The following is a 19,832-nucleotide window of genomic DNA, read 5'->3' as shown; positions in this document are numbered from 1 at the left end:
AGTGAGGGACGGATGGAGTGTGAGATCGATAGATGGATCGGTGCAGCATCTGCAGTGATGCAGTCGTTGTATCGGACCGTTGTGGTGAAGAGGGAGCTGAGTAGGGGGGCAGAGCTCTCGATTTACTGATCAATCTAGGTTCCGATCCTCAACTATGGTCATGAGATTTGGCTCATGACCGAAAGAACGAGATCGCGAGTACAAGCGGCCGAGATGAGTTTCCTCCGCAGGGTGGCTGGGCGCTCCCTTAGAGATAGGGTGAGGAGCTCGGTCACTCGGGAGGAGCTTGGAGTCGAGCTGCTGCTCCTCCATGTCGAAAGGAGTCAGTTGAGGTGGCTTGGGCATCTTTTCCGGATGCCCCCTGGACGCCTCGCTGGAGAGGTGTTTCGGGCACGTCCCATTGGGAGGCCCCCCCGGGGAAGACCCAGGACATGCTGGAGGGACTACATCTCTCGGCTGGCTTGGGAACGCTTTGGGGTTCCCCCGGAGGAGCTGGGGGAGGTGTGTGTGGATCGGGAGGTCTGGGCGGCTTTGCTTGAGCTGCTGCCCCGCGACCCGACTCCAGATAAAGCGTAAGAAAATGGATAGATGGATGGATGGATGGATGTACTGTGCACCTTCTCTTTTCTGTAAGTCTGGCCTTGTCCTTGTCTTATCCAGCCCAAACATAGCCTTTACTCTTGCTCCTTAATCTATTCTTGCTGTGTAAACTCTATAATAGCTCTGATTGTTTTGGGCAACAATTACATATATTGCTTCTCAGCCTAGTATGATCAAAATGTTATAATTGTTGAAAAATCATGTTAAAGTTTCACACCGCATTCAGGTTCTGTAGCAAAATACAACAGTTGATCTCAGTTAACTTTTTTTTTTGATTTACCAATCAAATGACTTATTATTGAAACATCGCAATACACACATTAAACACTATTAATACTAGACTGTAATTTCTTGAACACCAGAATGAGATCAAAGATTTAGGAAAACCAAAGCAAATTCAAAAGTCTGTTCACACCACAGAGGTTAATAATGAGTACTCGAGTCCACACTCCCAATGCTGCCTACTAAACGCAAATGTCCCTTCATGGACAGCGACATGACACCTCTGAACCGGGCAAAATATTGACGAAGTGCCCGGATGTTAATGCATTTTTAATGCGGATACGCGACTGAACACACAAAATGCCGTTCTGACCTGGATATTGCACCAGTAAAATTAATTTACATTAAATTATGTAAGGAAAGTATTAAACTTACTCTGACACACACATTCCCAAATATTAGTATTGAATATTACACGGATCTGATCTGCTCCAGCTGCCATAAATCAGCAGCGTCCTGCTGCTGCTGTGCTCAGTGCAGCGAGCTCACCAATCCATTACAATATATATACACTCAACAAAAATATAAACGCAACACTTTTGGTTTTGCTCCCATTTTGTATGAGATGAACTCAAAGATCTAAAACTTTTTCCACATACACAATATCACCATTTCCCTCAAATATTGTTCACAAACCAGTCTAAATCTGTGATAGTGAGCACTTCTCCTTTGCTGAGATAATCCATCCCACCTCACAGGTGTGCCATATCAAGATGCTGATTAGACACCATGATTAGTGCACAGGTGTGCCTTAGACTGCCCACAATAAAAGGCCACTAGTTTTACATCCTCATTGAAGACAACTTTGGATGCTGTAGCTCCTCTGAAAAAGAGAGCTTTAAATCAGAAGTGCCTGACTCCGTGGTATAACTCACAAACTCGCAGCTTAAAGCAGATAACCCGTAAGTTGGAGAGGAAATGGCATCTCACTAATTTAGAAGATCTTCATTTAGCCTGGAAAAAGAGTCTGTTGCTCTATAAAAAGCCCTCCGTAAAGCTAGGACATCTTACTACTCATCACTAATTGAAGAAAATAAGAACAACCCCAGGTTTCTTTTCAGCACTGTAGCCAGGCTGACAAAGAGTCAGAGCTCTATTGAGCTGAGTATTCCATTAACTTTAACTAGTAATGACTCATAACCATCCCAAAGACGTATCGTTATCTTTGGTTGCTTTCAGTGATGCCGGTATTTAGTTAGACTCTTTCTCTCAGATTGTTCTGTCTGAGTTATTTTCATTAGTTACTTCATCCAAACCATCAACATGTCTATTAGACCCCATTCCTACCAGGCTGCTCAAGGAAGCCCTACCATTATTTAATGCTTCGATCTTAAATATGATCAATCTATCTTTATTAGTTGGCTATGTACCACAGGCTTTTAAGGTGGCAGTAATTAAACCATTACTTAAAAAGCCATCACTTGACCCAGCTATCTTAGCTAATTATAGGCCAATCTCCAACCTTCCTTTTCTCTCAAAAATTCTTGAAAGGGTAGTTGTAAAACAGCTAACTGATCATCTGCAGAGGAATGGTCTATTTGAAGAGTTTCAGTCAGGTTTTAGAATTCATCATAGTACAGAAACAGCATTAGTGAAGGTTACAAATGATCTTCTTATGGCCTCAGACAGTGGACTCATCTCTGTGCTTGTCCTGTTAGACCTCAGTGCTGCTTTTGATACTGTTGACCATAAAATTTTATTACAGAGATTAGAGCATGCCATAGGTATTAAAGGCACTGCGCTGCGGTGGTTTGAATCATATTTATCTAATAGATTACAATTTGTTCATGTAAATGGGGAATCTTCTTCACAGACTAAGGTTAATTATGGGATTCCACAAGGTTCTGTGCTAGGACCAATTTTATTCACTTTATACATGCTTCCCTTAGGCAGTATTATTAGACGGCATTGCTTAAATTTTCATTGTTACGCAGATGATACCCAGCTTTATCTATCCATGAAGCCAGAGGACACACACCAATTAGCTAAACTGCAGGATTGTCTTACAGACATAAAGACATGGATGACCTCTAATTTCCTGCTTTTAAACTCAGATAAAACTGAAGTTATTGTACTTGGCCCCACAAATCTTAGAAACATGGTGTCTAACCAGATCCTTACTCTGGATGGCATTACCCTGACCTCTAGTAATACTGTGAGAAATCTTGGAGTCATTTTTGATCAGGATATGTCATTCAAAGCGCATATTAAACAAATATGTAGGACTGCTTTTTTGCATTTATGATGCTGAAAAACTAATTCATGCATTTATTTCCTCTAGGCTGGACTATTGTAATTCATTATTATCAGGTTGTCCTAAAAGTTCCCTGAAAAGCCTTCAGTTAATTCAAAATGCTGCAGCTAGAGTACTAATGGGGACTAGAAGGAGAGAGCATATCTCACCCATATTGGCCTCTCTTCATTGGCTTCCTGTTAATTCTAGAATAGAATTTAAAATTCTTCTTCTTACTTATAAGGTTTTGAATAATCAGGTCCCGTCTTATCTTAGGGACCTCGTAGTACCATATCACCCCAATAGAGCGCTTCGCTCTCAGACTGCAGGCTTACTTGTAGTTCCTAGGGTTTGTAAGAGTAGAATGGGAGGCAGAGCCTTCAGCTTTCAGGCTCCTCTCCTGTGGAACCAGCTCCCAATTCGGATCAGGGAGACAGACACCCTCTCTACTTTTAAGATTAGGCTTAAAACTTTCCTTTTTGCTAAAGCTTATAGTTAGGGCTGGATCAGGTGACCCTGAACCATCCCTTAGTTATGCTGCTATAGACTTAGACTGCTGGGGGGTTGCCATGATGATGATGAGTGTTTCTTTCTCTTTTTGCTCTGTATGCACCACTCTGCATTTAATCATTTGTGATTGATCTTTGCTCCCCTCCACAGCATGTCTTTTTCCTGGTTCTCTCCCTCAGCCCCAACCAGTCCCAGCAGAAGACTGCCCCTCCCTGAGCCTGGTTCTGCTGGAGGTTTCTTCCTGGTAAAAGGGAGTTTTTCCTTCCCACTGTAGCCAAGTGCTTGCTCACAGGGGGTTGTTTTGACCGTTGGGTTTTACATAATTATTGTATGGCCTTGCCTTACAATATAAAGCGCCTTGGGGCAACTGTTTGTTGTGATTTGGTGCTATATAAATAAAATTGATTGATTGATTGATTGTTACTGTGCACGTCCAGACTACTCAGGGCTTTTAATGGAAATACATTGCGATCACACGGGACATTTTATCCAATGTGAGCAAAAATCCATTATACAAAATCCGTTATATACAGTGTTTATTACATGGAAAACAATACAAAAACCTTGGCACTGTTTTTTGTCCGGTGACTGTGAATATCTTTTTACACGATGCCAGTTTAGGTGAGTTTTACTGTACATGGGACTGAACATTAAATTTACCTCTCGAAACTTTGACGATGAAGTTACTTCCATCTCATGCGGCTGACTAGTTTCCCAAATTTTTCTTCTGTTCAGATCAGTAGGGAATCAGTACATCTTGAAGCCCTTGCTGTGTCTGTTTGTGCCTCCAAATGCACAGCAACTAGGCATTTTCAGCGAATGAATAAATAAAATTGCTGGATTTACATGCAGACAGATTAACAGCGAATGGTATTTTGAACCCAAGATGGCACCATGAGTCATGGGAACTTTTTTCGGCTCGTCATGTCATTGCTCTCTCAATCAGGGGACTCTAACACTCTAACACTTTAAATCACAAGAGCGACAAGATTTTTAGCTAGACATCGGTCTAGCAGGAGAAAATATCAACTAGACATAAGTCAAAAATTACTTGTCCGTGACCTCAGAGCAGTATTTGTATTATTTTTTATAATATGTATTTCTGTCATGCTTGGCCCCGGCTTGGTTTTTAGGTCTTAGCCCTTGGTGTATTTCCTTTATGATTTTCTGGTTTTACATTTCATTAGTTCATACTTTATCATGTTAGTCTCAGTTTGGTTCTGTTTATTGTTTTGCTTTGTTTATTATTTAGTCACTGGTTTCATTCAGCAACACATCATTTAGTTTGCAGTCATTTGGTTTTCATTGCTTTTCCTTGTGTTACACTTTCATCACTGGTTCATTCTTTGCTTATCATTTATTGTGTAGTTTGTATTTGTTCACTCTGGGTCTTTTAAGTTACTTTAGTCTTAGTTTAGGTCTGTTTATCAGATTTGTTGTATAATGTTTAGTCACAGGTTTTTGTTATTTTTAATCTTGTGTTGCTCATCAGATTATGTTCCATTTGACAGTTATTGCATTTTTTAGTAGTCACTGGTTTTTTCTGTTCATCACTTATTCTCTGTTAGTAGTTTGTCTTGTCATTTTTATTGTATTCACTTTGCTGTACCAGTCAGTAACAGTTCAATTCTAGTTTTAGTTTTAATCATTAGTTTTCTTGTTTTCCCCCTTTTTGACTTGTCACGTTAGCTCTTAAGTTTGCTCCTTATTTAAACCCTCACAGTTCCACAGCTCACTGCCCGATTGTTGACTTTGTTCACTCTCTCGCCTTCAGGTCATGTTCTGTTTGCTTCTCAGTGTTTTGATCTTGCTTGTTTGCTCCGACCTCTGCCTTGCCTTAATCCTAAACTCAGCTTGTATTTTGACTCTGTCTCTGTTTTTGCCTGTGATACTCCTCTACGCCATTGGTATGACCTCAGCTCGTATTTTTGACCACGTCCCAGCCTGTACCCTGTCTGATACCTCTGCCTCATTATCTGATTACCCGTGTACTGACTCTACTGCCTGGTTACAAGATAAAGCCTTTTATTCATCACAACCAGCCATGTCAGAGTCTGCATTGGTCTCCACCTGTTTCCTGTGTCAATCCATCACGAGCCCTGACAATTTCCATAATTGGCAATACTTGTGTGTCTTTGGGGCTTGGAAGAATGGGTGTTGTATGCTGTGGACAAAATATCTCCCCCAAGACATTTTGTCATTTCAGACTATATGAATAAAAACATGACAAATATACAAAATAAAATAATAGATCACTCGCACCATCTTAAATATAAACCACACTGACAACAGCATTGCAGAGTCATTTTGGAGTGTCACTTTTATGGAATAAATCAGATATCTTGCTATCATAATCTGTATTTGACATGTAACGTGTTGACTTGTAATCACGCTGGATGTGATGCACCAGCTGTCACCTACATCTGTGCAAAGACTGGAATCAGGCTGCTGCAGCTTTCTGCTATTTATCATGTCAACAAAGAAAGGAAGGAGATTTAAGTTCAGAACTTCTGACTGTCCTTCATGAAAATGAACTGGACATAATAATGAGATCGAACTAACAGCAAATATGAGTGGAAAAATTCAACATAAGCTTGGAAAATTGCATATTTGTATCAGATGTGTCCTTGAACAATGGTGTTACTGTGTGTGTGTGTGTGTGTGTGCGCCAACACAAACCCTTTGGGTGCCGTGGCAACGGTGTGGCAACCATCACCATCCACTTCAGTTTCAGTCTCAGGCCCCTGAGTGGACACAGTTTGACTGCGGTTTTTCCGGAAACCGAAGATTGCCAACATGTTCCGCCTCTTCTTCCTCCTCAGAGAGTGCACTTTGTGCAGAGAGGAAAGCTGACTGCAGACGTGAGACAAGACAAAGACTGTCATCTCTGTCAGAACACGATCTGTCATTTATCCATCACACCAGGTGGTTGTCCATTGTGCTTCTGGTACCCTGCCATTTCAGTGTTGCTAAGCTACACCTTTTGATACAATATAATTGCTTTGAAGTGCGTATTATATGACGTCGGCTAAAGAGGTCTTGTTTGCGGGTGTAAAACCTTGTAGAAAGGTTTGTTCTGGCTTGGAATAGAAACCACTAAGGCACATAAAAATAATCCACTACAAATAATATTTTGCCCTCTATACTGTACATTCTCACAAAATTCTTCTCTGTACATTCAGGGGTAAAAAGAACCTTGTTGGAAACGGTTTCAGATTTCACACAAAATTCAAGCATTTTAAATGACTGGATCTGTATTAAACAGTCTTTGTGGTGGTTTGTCGTGTTAAAACGGTGAATAATACCCATGTCTCCTGCATGAGTTCAACATCAATTCATGAACAGACTGATCCCCGTCTAAAAAAAAACACCGGCTGCTAATGACTTCTCTCACAGCAGCAACAGCAGCCAATTAAATACAAAAAAACCCCCAAAACTCTGCAACCTTCTTGGACCTGTGAGATGAAGTAAAATGCTTGAAAAAAAGAAAAAGTAAAAACGTGTTTCTCCAACATAGATTTGTTTGATATTTTTTCTTTGATGAGTAAAAGTGAGTCACCAACAGCACAATCCTGTGTTACCCAGTCGTTAAAAAACTGGTGTTTGCCTTAAGCTGCACAATAAGCAAATGATTAGGGATGTCCCGATCAGGTTTTTTGGCCCCGATCCAATTCCGAGTCATCTGATTTTGAGTATCTGCCGATACCGAGTCCCGATCCAATACTTTAAACAACTGAATGAACAATGAACAAATGCTAAATATATAATATTTTAATTTAATCACCTTATTTTATTATTTATCACTTAAACAGTGCACTTCTCCTTGAGGTAGCTTGAACAATCAAGTAATAATCTACCAGACTTAAAAAATGTACAAATTTCCATGTTATTTTATTTGTCTAAAAATAAATGTCCAAGGTACCTTATGTTAAACAAGAAATGATCTAATCTGAAATAACAGGTGGTTTTAATTTACAGATGAAAGGTTTCTAAAGAACCATTTATTGATTTAGCTATTTTAATTACAAGTGTTCTAAACTTTTTTTTTTAACAGTAATCAGAAATTTTGAGGTAACAAACAACAAAAAACATTTCCAAGGATTTTTCTTCAGAAAACCGCTCTATAAATGAGCAGTCCTGTGACACGTTTCTGTTTTGTACAGATCAGTTGTTTCTGCACCGATCTGTTTTGGTTTCTGACACTAGTCTTCCATGTTTTGGCCCGATACGTCGTTCCTTTTGGACAGGGCGAAGCTACGTCACAGCTCAGAGCGTTGAAAGTTGGATTGGGTTGAATTTTGACCGCGTCAGCCTGCCGACAAGCGGCAATGCGCGCTGCCGTCAGAAGCGTTGCGTCAAAAGCAACACTTCTCATTGAAAAAACGCTTTTAAGACAAATTCCTGACGCCTCTGATGCTTCTGATACTTGAAAGGCCCATTAATCGGCAATAATGAGCTTGAAATAGCGCTGATCAGAATAATGAGGATAAACGCAACACTTTTGGTTTTGCTCCCATTTTGTATGAGATGAACTCAAAGATCTAAAACTTTTCCATATACACAATATCACCATTTCCCTCAAATATTGTTCACAAACCAGTCTAAATCTGTGATAGTGAGCACTTCTCCTTTGCTGAGATAATCCATCCCACCTCACAGGTGTGCCATATCAAGATGCTGATTAGACACCATGATTAGTGCACAGGTGTGCCTTAGACTGCCCACAATAAAAGACCACTCTGAAAGGTGCAGTTTTGTTTTATTGGGGGGGGATACCAGTCAGTATCTGGTGTGACCACCATTTGCCTCATGCAGTGCAACACATCTCCTTCACATCATCCGTGAAAAGAACACCTCTCCAACGTGCCAAATGCCAGCGAATGTGAGCATTTGCCCACTGAAGTCGGTTACGACGACGAACTGGAGTCAGGTCGAGACCCCGATGACGACGACGAGCATGCAGATGAGCTTCCCTGAGATGGTTTCTGACAGTTTGTGCAGAAATTCTTTGGTTATGCAAACTGATTGTTCCAGCAGCTGTCCGAGTGGCTGGTCTCAGACGATCTTGGAGGTGAACATGCTGGATGTGGAGGTCCTGGGCTGGTGTGGTTACACGTGGTCTGCGGTTGTGAGGCTGGTTGGATGTACTGCCAAATTCTCTGAAACGCCTTTGGAGACGGCTTATGGTAGAGAAATGAACATTCAATACACAAGCAACAGCTCTGGTTGACATTCCTGCTGTCAGCATGCCAATTGCACGCTTCCTCAAATCTTGCGACATCTGTGGCATTGTGCTGTGTGATAAAACTGCACCTTTCAGAGTGGCCTTTTATTGTGGGCAGTCTAAGGCACACCTGTGCACTAATCATGGTGTCTAATTAGCATCTTGATATGGCACACCTGTGAGGTGAGATGGATTATCTCAGCAAAGGAGAAGTGCTCACTATCACAGATTTAGACTGGTTTGTGAACAATATTTGAGGGGAATGGTGATATTGTGTATGTGGAAAAAGTTTTAGATCTTTGAGTTCATCTCATACAAAATGGGAGCAAAACCAAAAGTGTTGTGTTTATATTTTTGTTGAGTGTATATCAGATTCCTGATCGGGATGCAACGTCCGATTTCGATCAAGTCTGAAACCACGTGATTGGGCCCGATTTCCGATCATGTGATCGGATCGGGACATCCCTACAAATGATCCACTTAGTCACCTCCGCTAGTCATTAATATACAAATAAAGAATGTTAATGAGTTCAATGGTACAAATATTTTATGAGGTGAAAGATGAAATGGGAAATATTTTGGACTCCTATTTAAAGTTTATGTTGGAGTGTTGACGTCAAAGCACCAGTGTTGCACACCATGTTCCATTCAACTCGGCTTCACCTCACTGAATGGAACATTTCAAGTTTCACTGAATTAAATATTCATTCCATTGAAAGAATGTAAAAACATTCATTATTTGATTTATATAACGGCTAAAACAGATCCTTGTCATTTGATATTTTATTAATTTATAAACAACAGAAAAGGGACTTACATTTTGGTGTGCAACATTGGTGCTTTGACGTCAACACTCCAACATAAACTTTAAATAGGAGTCCAAAATATTTCCCAGTCAACTTGGAAAAACAGATAGTTCTAAAATAATTCTGACGATGTAGTCCATGATGCCGTGCACTGACTTCATCCATCCATCCATCCATTTTCTTCTGCTTTATCCGGTCGGGTCGCGGGGGCAGCAGCTCAAGCAAAGCCGCCCAGATCTCCCAATCCATACACACCTCCCCCAGCTCCTCCGGGGGAACCCCAAGGCGTTCCCAAGCCAGCCGAGAGATGTAGTCCCTCCAGCGTGTCCTGGGTCTTACCCGGGGCCTCCTCCCAATGGGACGTGCCCGGAACACCTCTCCAGCGAGGCGTCCAGGGGGCATCGACTCTCCACAAGTTCTTTTATACTCACTCGACTGGTAAGCACTGAAAGCCGAGATAGACATGTTCCAACTTGTCCTCTAACATGCCGAAACGGAGGTGTTCCTTTGTCTCGCTTCATCAGCGAATCGGTCGTGACGCGCGAAGCCTCCGCGCGGCTTTCCATGACAAAATCTCTTGTTAAAACTGAAATCTGACGGAAAATGGCTGATGTCCAGGTCTTGTGATAACCAGAGAAAGAGCACACGACGGTCTCGTATCCACAGAGCCATCAGCTTAGAAATGATCCAGTGGTTTGTGCCGCATCGTCGCAGCTCGCAGCGCGGCGCACCGACCGTCCTTTAAAGGGGTCCTTAAACCTGCAGTTAAAGTCCTTATTCTCTGTGAAGCCCGTAAAATTTTCACTGAAAGCCAGATAAATTTTTCGAATGGTTTCCAGGTGCCAGTCTCTAACAGCTTCTGAAAAAATTCTGATGGAAAAAAAGTCCTTTTCATTCCGCCATTTCCAGACAATGAAAATCCGACGAGGGGGCGGGACCACTCCTTCCACAAGGCGTGCTCACAGGCGAATGACGTCACCGACAGGCGTGGAAAAAACTCACGCATGCGCACGAGGGTTCAAGCATGTCTGACGTAAAAACATATGAATGAAATCCATATAGTTTTTGAAAAAAATAAAAAGGTACGATACTTTACGGACAGACCTCGTATAAGGAAGCAGAATTTGGCAAAAAAGAATCGGGATGGTCTGAGAGATGAATAGCAGATGGGAGTATAAAGAGATGTAATGTGGCATTCAGTGATGCGTTCACTCTGAGACAAGACCTTTCTAATTTTAGAGATATTGTGTAAATGCAAAAAAGCAGTCCTACATATTTGTTTAATATGCGCTTTGAATGACATATCCTGATCAAAAATGACTCCAAGATTTCTCACAGTATTACTAGAGGTCAGGGTAATGCCATCCAGAGTAAGGATCTGATTAGACACCATGTTTCTAAGTTTTGTGGGGCCAAGTACAATAACTTCAGTTTTATCTGAGTTTAAAAGCAGGAAATTAGAGGTCATCCATGTCTTTATGTCTGTAAGACAATCCTGCAGTTTAGCTAATTGGTGTGTGTCCTCTGGCTTCATGGATAGATAAAGCTGGGTATCATCTGCGTAACAATGAAAATTTAAACAATACCGTCTAATAATACTGCCTAAGGGAAGCATGTATAAAGTGAATAAAATTGGTCCTAGCACAGAACCCTGTGGAACTCCATAATTAACTTTAGTCTGTGAAGAAGATTCCCCATTTACATGAACAAATTGTAATCTATTAGACAAATATGATTCAAACCACCGCAGCGCAGTGCCTTTAATACCTATGGCATGCTCTAATCTCTGTAATAAAATTTTATGGTCAACAGTATCAAAAGCAGCACTGAGGTCTAACAGAACAAGCACAGAGATGAGTCCACTGTCCGAGGCCATAAGAAGATCATTTGTAACCTTCACTAATGCTGTTTCTGTACTATGATGAATTCTAAAACCTGACTGAAACTCTTCAAATAGACCACCACCATGATGGCACCATGAAAAGTGATTTAATCTATTATCTTGTGATACTGTCACAAAATGTGTTACATTTTCATGACAGCATCACAAATTGTTTCATGATGGTGTCACAAAATCTGGGGTGATGTTGGGAGAGGGTGGAGCATGTGGAGGTTACGGTTAGGGTTCAAGTTATGGTTATGGCTAAGGTTAGGGGAAGGGATAGGGTTAAAAATAGTGAACTAAACATGACCGGATTACGAAAATGTGATGACTTCGTGACGGTATCATGAAAAAAAGTGTAAGACTGGGCTGGACTGTACATAGCGCAGATTGGCACTTGACTAATATTGATAAATTTGGCATAGATTTCTTCACATTATCCCTGCTCTTGAGGTGTGTCTCACACAACAAGCTGGAGTTCAAATACAGATATCTGTTACATATGTCACGGAAGTCTAATGCCGCGCTCACGCTGGGCGCGACCAGATGCCACAAATTCGCGTAGGTCATGTGGCGACGGACGCGCCACCATCGCCTGGTGTGTCGCTCTGCTTTCGCTGTGAAAATTCACCCCAGTGCATCATCAAATAGGAGGAGCTTCCATTCCGCTTGCCGGCTCCAGTTGTCAGTTGAGTTAACATGACGGTCCTTGATCACATGGAGCGAGTTGTTGTGGAAAGCTAACAAACATCATGAGACATTCCCAATATTTGCTGCAGGAGCTGCGTCTGGATGATGGCCGCTTTCAGTGGTCCTTCCACCTCTGCAGGACCCAGTTTGAGGACCCCCTGTCCCGTTCACATGCGCACATGTAAACAATAAAAAACAAATCTCTGCTGCTTGCTGTGGGGCTGCTCCTCCCCCCCAAAAAACTCTGTCATAATTGTGTTTAGAAACCATTCACCATTTGTTTTATTGTACATCTGTGTAGTTAATAAATAAAATAATCTTCACGGACAATTCGCTTGCGCGCACATAAAGTAAAAAAAAAAAAACCTCCGCTCCCCCTGCTGCGGGGCTGCTACTCACTCTTCCCCCAAACTTTGTCATAATTGTGAAATAAAGGACAAAAGGGACATAAGTCCTGCTCACAGGCTGGCTACCAGAGACAGGACATGTCCACGTCACTACATACTCAGTCCCCGATTGGTCATCGCGGCGCGACAAGACGAAAAAGTTCAGATTTTCAACTTGAGGAGGAGGGCAACGCGACGTGACATGACGCAATATCGCGCCATAAATGCGGCAATCGCTCAAAATCGCTTCAATTGCGTCGCACCCATCGCGTCGCGCTGCGTGGCTTGGCGCCGTAACGCGTCCTTCCATAGGGATTACATGGCAACCTGTCGCTCGCATTGTGCCTGGTGTGAACACGGCATAAAATTAACATTTTCAGGCTAAAATCATTGAGTTGCACAGTCAGCATCATGAGACTTTGGGAATATTTTCCCTGAAACCTCATATACTGGTAAGAAGTAGAAAAACACATTTTGCATATGATCCCTTTATGGATACATGACAGATAGTGAATGCAAATGATTTTTGAATTTCTGAGGTGCATTTGGAAACAGGAAAATAAAGGGTTCTTACCTGTCAGGGAGGACTCTTTTAGTGTAGAAATCTGGAATCCCATCATCTAGAGGACTTAATCCTCCATTTTCACTGCAGTGCTGTGCACACACACACACACACACACACACACACACACACACACACACACACACACACACACACACACACACACACACACACACACACACACACACACACACACACACACACACACACACACACACACACATTACAGATGGATGGATGAAAGAATAAATGCTGGACAGACGGATAACTAAAGAGTGGCTCGTACATATAATGTGTACTTTAAAAACTGCACAAAGTGTCAGATTACTACAGTGTGCAGACTGGGAGAAAAATGCTTAATAATCTGAAATCAATCTTACTGTCTCAGCAGGCATGTGCCCTCCTTTGTGCCTCCGCGGAGGCCTGGGCCGAACCTGGGTCACGTGGTGGAGTGGCAGACCCTGCGTAGGCAGCTCTGACAGGCCCTCCCAGGATACAGAGCGAGACAGCGGTGAGGAGTAAGATGGCAGAGAGGGAGGCGGAGAGGAGCTGGAGTCATCACACAGGCCTGAGCGCAAGGTGCGAGGAAAAGTTAAGAGAGGACGTGTGGGGAGGCAAAGGAGGAGGCGCAGTCACGGAGCGATTACAGCAAAACATCATTTCTACTTCCAAGACGTGTAACATCAAATTTAAAACAATTTGGCAGACGTGAGATATGCTGACTCAGCCGGAATAAAGCAGCCATTAAAGTACTTCTTGGATGGAGTGAGAGAGATGAGAAAGTGGGGAAAATACACAACGACAAACGCTAATGGATTCCTGGTAGCATCAGGAAAGACAAGGACATAACACTCACTCAGCCTGGTGGAAACGGGTCGGATTCGTCGTGTCCTCGAGCTGCGCTTCTTAATTGCTATTGTGTCCTGGAAATGACAAAAACAAAACAAAAAATCTGAGGATGCATTTAAGCTTATATGACAGCGAGCAGATGTGTCATCTGCCACAAATTACAGACATTCTTAGAGAAGAGAGATCTCCACGACATCGCACACAGGGGAGCGCCATCTTTATCTGTTATCATTCTCTGAGTAATACCGATTTTTGATGGAGTCTAAACCGATCAAAAATGATTTCTTCCAAAACAACACGCCTTCAGCACTTAGATGAAAATCTTACGAGACAGAAAAATTGTCAGGACACACTAGATTTTAATATGAATACTAATGTTGCAATGTCAGCTGTGATTTCTAAGGAAGTTTCACAATGCTGTCAATACATTAAATCATCATTTTATGAATGTGTTTAGGTTGTACGAATAGTTTGTTTTGACTGTGGGGGTTCCTTACGTGTAATGTATGTGTTAAGGCTCTCCATGTATTAATGTACTTATTTTACTTATTTAAAGTATCAAAGACAAAAATAAGAGCAATCCCAGATCACCAAGGGTTGACAAGGGCTCAAAATAACAGATATGTGATTCACATCATGACCCGGACTTTATCTGGATCGGGGTTCCACAATACAATAACTGCACACTGATCCAGAGTGGTCCGACTGATCAAGATGTTGCAATCTGATATTTCATTCACAAGCTGAAACAAAATTGCCTTTCTGATTTTGTTTTTACATCGTGATGTTGTATCCATTAAATAGTTTTGATATCATCAGATCCAGATCACCTCCAAAATGTAATGGAGCTTTCCATGGCCTAACACCAACATGTGGTGAAAATTTGGTGAAAATCCGTCAAGTAGTTTTGACGTAATCATCAAACTCTGACAAAGTAAAGCGTACAAATTTGAAATCCTGATCCAGGATCTGGAACACCTCCAAAATTTAATGGGGTCTTCTTAATTCTTAATTGGGAATATTCTTAATTCATAACTGGGATTTGGTTGTGCAAGTGAAACTGTTAAAAAGCGTTTTCACTGCTCAAATCATAACATTACAGGCTTATCAAGCCTGAAGGTCAAACTGCCCGAATGTTTTCCTCCAGAGGAATTTTTTTGGCCTGGGGAACATTGGCTGTTTCTTATCTCAACTCACAAAGACAATAAACTGCTTCTCACAGGACTTAAGCATGCTCCATTCCCTCCCCCCACCAGCCTCCTACTCCCCATCAACACTCCCCTTTCCGGCGCCTGCTAACATCACTCCTTTCCCCTTCGGCGGGGGCGGTGCAGTTTTAGCTGCAGCCCCCGTTCTTCCCCCCAAGCTGACGGCGGCGCATCTCAGGGTTGCTGCGTGGCCTTCACCCACTTGCCTCAATTCGGATAACGGACTTCTTCAAACTTAGTGCACATAAACAATGTCAAATGTGTATGTGTTGTCTTTAATTCTGATGTGTGCCATTATTACGGTAAACAAGTAATAACTGTGGACTAATTACTGTCTGAGGTAACTGGAGTGTAAATGTAATTTCTCCATTGTGAGATCAACAAAGTATATCTCATCTCATCTCATCTCATATCATCTCATCTCATGGCCTAACACCAACGTATGGTGAAAATTTGGTGAAAATCCGTCAAGTAGTTTTGACGTAATCATAAAACTCTGACAAAGTGAAGCGTACAAATTTGAAATCCTGATCCAGAATCTGGATCTGGATCACCTCCAAAAATCCAGTGGAGTCTTCCATGGTTTCATATCAATCTGTTGTGCAAATCTGGTGAGAATCTGTGAAGTAGTGTTCACATAATCCTGCTAACAGACAGACAGACATATAAATAAATAAACACCAATGATTTTACGAGGTCTATTAGAAAAGTATCCGACCTTATTTTTTTTTTTTCAAAAACCATATGGATTTGAATCACGTGTGATTGCGTCAGACAAGCTTGAACCCTTGTGCGCATGCGTGAGTTTTTCCACGCCTGTCGGTTGCGTCATTTGCCTGTGAGCAGGCTTTGAGTGAGGAGTGGTCCACCCCCTCGGCGGATTTTCATTGTCAGGAAATGGCGGAATGATTTGGGCTTTTTTTCCATCAGAATTTTTTCAGAAACTGTTAGAGACTGACACCTGGAAACCATTCGAAAAATTTATCTGGCTTTCGGTGAAAATTTTACGGGCTTCACAGAGAATAAGGACTGTTACTACAGCTTTAAGGACAGCTTTAAGGACGCTCGGCGCGCCGAGCTCCGTGCCGCCATCGAGAGCCACAAACCACCGGATCATTTCTAAATGGATGGCTCTATGGAACCAGACCATCGTGTGCACTTTCTCTGGTTATCACAAGAGCTGGACATCAACCATTTTCCGGCAGATTTCACTTTTAACAAAAGATTTTATCATGGAAAGCCGAGCGGAGGCTTCGCGTGTCACGACTGATTTGCTGATGGAGCGAGACAAAGGAACACCTCCATTTTGGTCTCACAGGATGGCTTGAGATGGCGTTCAGACAGCTGTCGGTGGTTTTGCCATCGAGTGATTATCCAGGAAATTGTGGATGTGCCTGGACATGCCAGAACATGCCCCGTGAGGCTTCATCACGGCATTGCTGTGCACCATGCGGCACCGCCGTGACACGCGAAGCCTCCGCTCCTCTTTCCATGACAAAATCTCCTGTAACAGTGGAATGTGCCGTTCATTTCCAAACTGGACGCTGTGTTTTATCCGGGACATCGTCTGACTAGCACAGGAATTGTGAAAAGATGTGGACATCAGCACTTTTTCGGCACATTGAGACAGACGTGCGGAGGAATTCCGCACATCGCGGCGGTGCCGCATGGCGCAAAGCAACGCCGTGATGAAGCCTCACGGGACATGTTCTGACATGTCCAGGCACATCCACAATTTCTCGGATAATCACTTGATGGAAAATCCACCGACAGCTGTCTAAACGCCATCTCAAAGCCGTCCTATGAGACCAAAACGGAGGTGTTCCTTTGTCTCGCTCCATCCGCAAATCGGTCGTGACGCGCGAAGCCTCCGCTCGGCTTTCCATGACAAAATCTCTTGTTAAAAGTGAAATCTGCCAGAAAATGGTTGATGTCCAGCTCTTGTGATAACCAGAGAAAGTGCACACGACGGTCCGGCTCCACAGAGCCATCCGTTTAGAAATGATCTGGTGGTTTGTGGCTCTCGATGTCGGCACGGAGCGCGGTGCACCGAGCGTCCTTAAAGCCATCCTTAAAGCTGTAGTAACAGTCCTTATTTCTCTTTCTCTGTGAATTTTCGGACCTTTTGTCTGACTTAGTGCTTAGCTCAGATAAGATAATTATAGTGGGCGATTTTAACATCCACACAGATGCTAAGAATGACAGTCTCAACACTGCATTTAATCTATTGTTAGACTCGATTGGCTTTGCTCAAAATGTAAATGAGTCCACCCACCACTTAATCATACCTTAGATCTTGTTCTGACGTATGGTATGGAAATTGAAGACTTACCAGTATTCCCTGAAAACCCCCTTCTGTCTGATCATTTCTTAATAACATTTACATTTACTCTGATGGACTACCCAGCAGTGGGAAATAAGTTTCATTACAGTAGAAGTCTTTCAGAAAGCGCTGTAACTAGGTTTAAGGATATGATTCCTTCTTTATGTTCTCCAATGCCATATACCAACACAGGGCAGAGTAGCTACCTAAACTCTGTGAGTGAGATAGATTATCTCGTCAATAGTTTTATATCCTCATTGAGAACAACTGTGGATGCTGTAGCTCCTCTGAAAAAGAGAGCCTTAAATCAGAAGTGCCTGAGTCCGTGATATAACTCACAAACTCGCAGCTTAAAGCAGATAACCCGTAAGTTGGAGAGGAAATGGTGTCTCACTAATTTAGAAGATCTTCACTTAGCCTGGAAAAAGAGTCTGTTGCTCTATAAAAAGCCCTCCGTAAAGCTAGGACATCTTACTACTCATCACTAATTGAAGAAAATAGGAACAACCCCAGGTTTCTTTTCAGCACTGTAGCCAGGCTGACAAAGAGTCAGAGCTCTATTGAGCTGAGTATTCCTTTAACTTTAACTAGTAATGACTTCATGACTTTCTTTGCTAATAAAATTTTAACTGTTAGACAAAAAATTACTCATAACCATCCCAAAGACATATCGTTCTCTTTGGCTGCTTTCAGTGATGCCGGTATTTGGTTAGACTCTTTCTCTCCGATTGTTCAGTCTGAGTTATTTTCATTAGTTACTTCCTCCAAACCATCAACATGTCTATTAGACCCCATTCCTACCAGGCTGCTCAAGGAAGCCCTACCATTAATTAATGCTTCAATCTTAAATATGATCAATCTATCTTTATTAGTTGGCTATGTACCACAGGCTTTTAAGGTGGCAGTAATTAAACCATTACTTAAAAAGCCATCACTTGACCCAGCTATCTTAGCTAATTACAGGCCAATCTCCAAGCTTCCTTTTCTCTCAAAAATTCTTGAAAGGGTAGTTGTAAAACAGCTAACTGATCATCTGCAGAGGAATGGTCTATTTGAAGAGTTTCAGTCAGGGTTTAGAATTAATCATAGTACAGAAACAGCATTAGTGAAGGTTACAAATGATCTTCTTATGGCCTCAGACAGTGGACTCATCTCTGTGCTTGTCCTGTTAGACCTCAGTGCTGCTTTTGATACTGTTGACCATAAAATTTTATTACAGAGATTAGAGCATGCCATAGGTATTAAAGGCATTGCACTACAGTGGTTTGAATCATATTTATCTAATAGATTACAATTTGTTCATGTAAATGGGGAATCTTCTTCACAGACTAAGGTTAATTATGGAGTTCCACAAGGTTCTGTGCTAGGACCAATTTTATTCACTTTATACATGCTTCCCTTAGGCAGTATTATTAGACAGCATTGCTTAAATTTTCATTATTACGCAGATGATACCCAGCTTTATCTATCCATGAAGCCAGAGCACACACACCAATTAGCTAAACTGCAGGATTGTCTTACAGACATAAAGACATGGATGACCTCTAATTTCCTGCTTTTAAACTCAGATAAAACTGAAGTTATTGTACTTGGCCCCACAAATCTTAGAAACATGGTGTCTAACCAGATCCTTACTCTGGATGGTATTACCCTGACCTCTAGTAATACTGTGAGAAATCTTGGAGTCATTTTTGATCAGGATATGTCATTCAATGCGCATATTAAACAAATATGTAGGACTACTTTTTTGCATTTGCGCAATATCTCTAAAATTAGAAAGATCTTGTCTCAGAGTGATGCTGAAAAACTAATTCATGCATTTATTTCCTCTAGGCTGGACTATTGTAATTCATTATTATCAGGTTGTCCTAAAAGTTCCCTGAAAAGCCTTCAGTTAATTCAAAATGCTGCAGCTAGAGTACTGACGGGGACTAAAAGGAGAGAGCATATTTCACCCATATTGGCCTCTCTTCATTGGCCTCTCTTCATTGGCTTCCTGTTAATTCTAGAATAGAATTTAAAATTCTTCTTCTTACTTATAAGGTTTTGAATAATCAGGTCCCATCTTATCTTAGGGACCTCATTGTACCATATCACCCCAATAGAGCGCTTCGCTCTCAGACTGCAGGCTTACTTGTAGTTCCTAGGGTTTTTAAGAGTAGAATGGGAGGGAGAGCCTTCAGCTTTCAAGCTCCTCTCCTCTGGAACCAGCTCCCAATTCAGATCAGGGAGACAGACACCCTCTCTACTTTTAAGATTAGGCTTAAAACTTTCCTT

At 41.9% G+C, this 19,832-nt stretch overlaps 1 protein-coding gene across 1 annotated transcript in view; it reads right to left on the bottom strand.

Annotated features, from left to right (window-relative positions):
- LOC117519168 (capping protein, Arp2/3 and myosin-I linker protein 3-like) overlaps positions 1-19,832 on the bottom strand; it is a 206,495-nt gene that overhangs the window by 29,195 nt on the left and 157,468 nt on the right. The window contains exons 30-33 of the mRNA XM_034180479.1: positions 14,032-14,098; positions 13,556-13,743; positions 13,188-13,267; positions 6,305-6,478 (exon numbers count right to left, since the gene is read on the bottom strand). Of these exons, the coding sequence (XP_034036370.1) occupies positions 6,305-6,478; positions 13,188-13,267; positions 13,556-13,743; positions 14,032-14,098 (509 nt within the window). The remainder of the gene's footprint in view (positions 1-6,304; positions 6,479-13,187; positions 13,268-13,555; positions 13,744-14,031; positions 14,099-19,832) is intronic.

This window comes from Thalassophryne amazonica, chromosome 10 (assembly GCF_902500255.1).
Source record: "Thalassophryne amazonica chromosome 10, fThaAma1.1, whole genome shotgun sequence".
In the NCBI taxonomy this organism is placed as follows: Eukaryota; Metazoa; Chordata; class Actinopteri; order Batrachoidiformes; family Batrachoididae; genus Thalassophryne; species Thalassophryne amazonica.
The sequence above is the reverse complement of the archived record's forward strand: the minus strand, read 5'-3'. Positions and strand labels throughout refer to the sequence as shown.